The sequence below is a fragment of the Sprattus sprattus genome, assembly GCF_963457725.1.
Source record: "Sprattus sprattus genome assembly, chromosome: 12".
NCBI classification, from domain to species: domain Eukaryota; kingdom Metazoa; phylum Chordata; class Actinopteri; order Clupeiformes; family Clupeidae; genus Sprattus; species Sprattus sprattus.
In genome coordinates this window covers 232,747-237,500 of record NC_137910.1, presented here as the reverse complement: position 1 = coordinate 237,500, position 4,754 = coordinate 232,747, and the positions used below count along the sequence as shown (strand labels likewise).

The 4,754-nt window shown below is 41.9% G+C and overlaps 1 protein-coding gene across 2 annotated transcripts in view; it reads right to left on the bottom strand.

Moving 5' to 3' along the window:
- Nucleotides 1–4,546, bottom strand: part of rab4a (RAB4a, member RAS oncogene family) — an 11,542-nt gene extending 6,996 nt beyond the window's left edge. For both annotated transcript variants that reach the window (XM_080848727.1, XM_080848728.1), the window contains exons 1-5: nucleotides 4,431–4,546; nucleotides 3,376–3,456; nucleotides 3,099–3,213; nucleotides 499–561; nucleotides 1–139 (exon numbers count right to left, since the gene is read on the bottom strand). The exon at nucleotides 1–139 is cut by the window's left edge and continues 16 nt beyond it. In XM_080848727.1, coding sequence (XP_080704853.1) covers nucleotides 1–139; nucleotides 499–561; nucleotides 3,099–3,213; nucleotides 3,376–3,456; nucleotides 4,431–4,446 — 414 coding nt within the window. In that variant the 5' untranslated portion in view covers nucleotides 4,447–4,546. The remainder of the gene's footprint in view (nucleotides 140–498; nucleotides 562–3,098; nucleotides 3,214–3,375; nucleotides 3,457–4,430) is intronic.
- Between the last annotated feature and the right edge of the window lie 208 nt (nucleotides 4,547–4,754).

Genomic DNA, 4,754 nt, shown 5'->3' with positions numbered 1-4,754 from the left:
GCGCGACGCTTCCAGGAACGTCACCTCTCGGTCTGCGTCCAGGTCCTTCTTGTTCCCACACAGGATGATGACGATGTTCTGGCTGGCCAGCATTCTTGCATCCGTCAGCCAGTTTGTAAGAGCGTTGTAGGTTTCCCGACTGTGTAGAGGACAGGAGACGTCAGGAGATCAGATCGATAGATAGATAGATAGATAAACTTTTATTAATCCCGTGAGGGAAATTTAATTGTCAAAGCAGCAAGGTAGTAGGAATAGGATTCAAGTATATTCATAAACATAAAAAAATAAATTAATACAAATTTGAAAAACAAATAAAATAAATGGATAATATAAATAGACAACATATGTTCTGGTGAACATTACATAAAACTAAATGATTGGTTGTGGAGTCTGATGGCTACTGGCACAAAGGACTGGCCAAGATCAGATAACTCCTCCAGTGCAACACCAGTGTGTGGTCCTGCGGTGAACATTACTGTACATGACATGCACCATTACCTTGTGATGTCATACACTAGCAACGCTCCTGCCGCTCCTCTGTAGTAGCTCCGCGTCACGGACCTGATGGAAACAGGACATTACATGAAAAAGCTCTTCTTCAGTTCTGAAAAGAAGAAATCCACGAGTGCAAATTTGAAGTTAATAAAGATGTCATGGAGATCCTCATTCTGACCTCCAGGACTGTAGGCAGCTAGCTATAGTGCTGTAATGGCCTGTCGTGTAGGCTGCGAGCTAGCTTGCTTATTAGCCATTGGCTAACCACAGAAGGGGGCTGCCAAGAGAATATTTAAGTTTGAAAGAGACTAAAAGAGTCTTTCAGAGCAATGCTTACATGCTGCCAAGTACAACAGATCTAACAGCATTAGAAAGTTACTATAACAATTTGCAATTTGCCATTGCTGAAAACAATAATATTGTAACATTCAAGGGGTGGGGAAACTTTGAGGCTTTGAGTGTTCCCATGATGCACTGCAGAGGTAGAACGGTTAGTGTTAGTGAACGAATACGGTGTTTGGTGCCTTTGTTTGGGGTGTGGGTGTGTGTGTGTGTGTGTGTGTGTGTGTGTGTTTGGTGCCTTCGTTTTGTGTCTAATGTCTGTTTATGCAATGTTAGCCTAGTTAACCGTTAGGCTGCAATGCCTCTGTGTCGATACTTGTGTTTGTTAGCGTGTCTGTGCACCAGTGTGTGGCAGCATATGTGGCAGCCTATGTCAAAGTACGATCTGCCTTCCACTTGCTGTGTGTGTGTGTGTGTGTGTGTGTGTGTGTGTGTGTGTGTGTGTGTGTGTGTGTGTGTGTGTAAGTAGCCAATAAAGTGTTACTCCTGGGGTCGTGCGGTGAATGGGGTATAGGAGCTGCATTACACCGGAGATCTCCATCTCACAGCACATTCTCCCTGCCACACTTGCCATTAGTATAACACTATGGACCACTTAACGACACGCTAACATGCTACCAGTACATGTTTCCTTGTGGACCCTGCTAGGGTTAGGGTTAGGGGTTAGCTAACATGCTACCAGTACATGTTTCCTTATGGACCCTGCTAGACCTAGCCGACCATTTCCAGTGGTAGAAGAACCGAAACGCAAGTATTTGAACCAATCATTTAGGGTGCCTTCCCTGGGCCGACTTAAGACGAATAACATCACGGACTTAGGCGAGAGCTGGAGTGAAGATGTACAACACATTCTGTAATTTTTATTAATCATCTTTAATCAATCCTTTGTTCAATCAATCCTACTTTTCCACGTCCTAATATGCTAGCAAGTACCAACATTTGTTGCCCACTCTGGCACTGTTTAGTTTAGAGAGACTGTTTTCCCAAATGTATTTCATCACGCTCCCTTAAGTAGACATGAAGCTCCATGCATGTGCAATGAATCTGTATGCTAATTATCAAACAGCATTGTGCTATACTATAAGTAACTATTTACCCAACAGACTGATATTTAACCAACTCCGACTCATTCTTTCAGTTACACAGATTCAATAAAAGCTTCTCCCTACAGTGTTTTCAGCCGCTCTCCTAGCCTAGACAAAGAGGCTATAGAGGCATCCCACATTCAGGCTAAATTAAAAGGCACTTTGGCTATACAGCCAACCAGTAAGTAAAACCAGATGGTGAAGTGTTAGTGATGCACTGATACCATTTTTTCCAGGCCTTGTACGAGCATATTTGTGTACTCGGGATACAGAGTACCAATACGAGTACTTATTGAGGAAGTATTTCTACCGGAAAATAACACTGACCGTAAAAATGCAATGAATTTGAAGACAGGTTTTATTTTCATCAGATGCGCTCTGATTGTTATAAAATATTATATAATGATATTGATATAAAATAAAATGTACAACAGGAGGCTATTTCCAACCAAAACTAAACATAAAACTTTCTGTGTGAACAAAACAGTGGCATGGCATTGGAGAACTTTTATGAGTACGAGTATATGAGCACAGTATCAAGCGTATACCTGATACTGGTATCGGTGCATCCCTAGAGTATTGTAGGGGCTCCCCCACACTAACGTACAGCTCTACGCAGCTGCCAGTACTTTTTCCATCATAGGCTGTGCACGGTGGACGGTGCTGGCAGATGCTGTGCGAAACACTATCTATGACAGCCAAGCCGAGACACGAGGGGAGGCCGTGCACTGCACTACACTACACTGCAGCCTCCCACACACACACAGACGGGCGACATGACTGGGGAGCAGATGGTGCTGAGAGAGTAAAGGGGGAGAGGACTCATGTTCAGGGCCGAGCTCGTCGCTTGCTGTGAGTCTATTCAGATATACTGAAATCAGTGGTGTAGTGTTCCCTGGAGAAGTGGGTATACTCTTAATTTTTTTAAGCAGCCCATACAGCACAGGATAAACGATCTGTTTTGAGAGGTGGGTATACGCAATGTTGACTGAAAAATAAGTGGGTATACTCCGTATACCTGCGTATACCCTGGACTACACCACTGACTGAAATGAAGAGAGACATGGTAGCAGCAGGTGTAGGGCCTACTAGTAGTATATAGGCACTCTGAGATTCTTTTGAATGAAAAGTGCGTTAAAAATAAATCATTATTATTATTATTTTTATTATCATTACCTGAATCTCTCCTGTCCTGCGGTGTCCCAGATTTGCAGCTTCACAAACTTATTCACCACACTGATGATTTTAGAGCCAAACTCCACTCCTATCGTGTGATTGGAGTCCTCCTTGACTGAAAGACAGGGGGAACGGATCAAAAGAAACTGATGATGATGACAGTCATGAACTAATTAAGCATTCAAAGCAAAACAATAAGGAGATAGATATTGGCAAATAGATCAAAACACGAAGGACTTATTGCCATTTTAAAATTGACTGAGGGCATAGAACTTACATCTTTTTTCTATGAACTGGTGTAGAAGACATGATTTGCCAGTTCCTGCATTTCCTATAACAAGGAACTTGAACAGGAAATCTGTGAACAAAATTAAGAGAGTGTTTATGTCTGCTTTCCCGCAAGGCAAGTATAACAGGATTCCTTTGAACAATGCCTACTGCTCGATTATGTTGCACGATAGCTACATGCTAGCATTATGAGAATACGTAGATTAAGATGGCTCAATTGCTGTTGTCAGTTCCAGCTTTTGTAATAACGTAGGAGTTGAGGTTGAGAAAATAACATTACATATTTGTAATCGTTCTGTCAAGCATCCACTTTGAAAAGAATGATGTCAACTCAATTGATGTAATCTGACTAATCTAATGGAACATCGACTGTCACACTATTTAAAGGTGGATAAGGAACGACAAAGAACGAAGACAGTTTACTTTATATATAAATGTCTTTATATATAAATATCATAAATAATACACTTTAACAACCCTCCTCAGACGCATTGTATGTCGTTGTATAGGCCATTGACATGTCAACTATCTAGACTTGCTGTATTTACGTTATGCCTAAAAAAACATTCAAGGGTGGGTAATAGCTTGCTTGCTGGCTGGCTGGCTTGTGATGGTGACCTATGAAACATTGGTCTGTCGGGATGCACAACATTGCCAAGGATGTGTTTGCGAATATTTTTACAAAGCTAAACCAAGTTTACATCAAATATGTATGGAGGACGAGAGACAGCGAAACCTAAGGACAGTTCGCTGGTGACGTTACATCACTAATTTGGCTGTGTAGCTTGTTCACGTCACGAGAAAAAAGCGGATTCTCCTCCGCCATCTAGCTAACTATCTCCTCTGCTAGCTAACGGACCTAGCTATTGATCTAGCAAGAACAGCCTTCGATCGTGGGAGCACTTGCTAAAATATATAATCGACAGCCACTACACAAGCCAGGCACTATTTTTACAAAAATGACGATAACGATTCCGACACCTGCTTAAAACATCCATATGTGCAATGAATTCGTATGACACAACCATACAACTTGATTCTTACCGTACGTCTCCGACATAGCCGGTGATATGTGTTGGCCAAGTGTTGTTTTCTTATTTTTCGTTGGGCAATAGACAGGAATATTAAGTGAAGGGGCAAATCCCTCTGAGAGCTTTGGATCCGTGTATCCTCCCGGACCATTCCTCGTACTTCCTGTTTAGGACGTCAATCTAAAAGCCCTTCTGAAATCGTTGGGCACACAGGCTATCCTCTCATCATAGCAATCGGTTAAATAAACGCTTTATTATAACCGAAACAAAAATGCAATTTAGTTTTTGAGCGGTGAGGGGGATGTGTGATGGGGTCTTAAATACGTCATACTTCAAA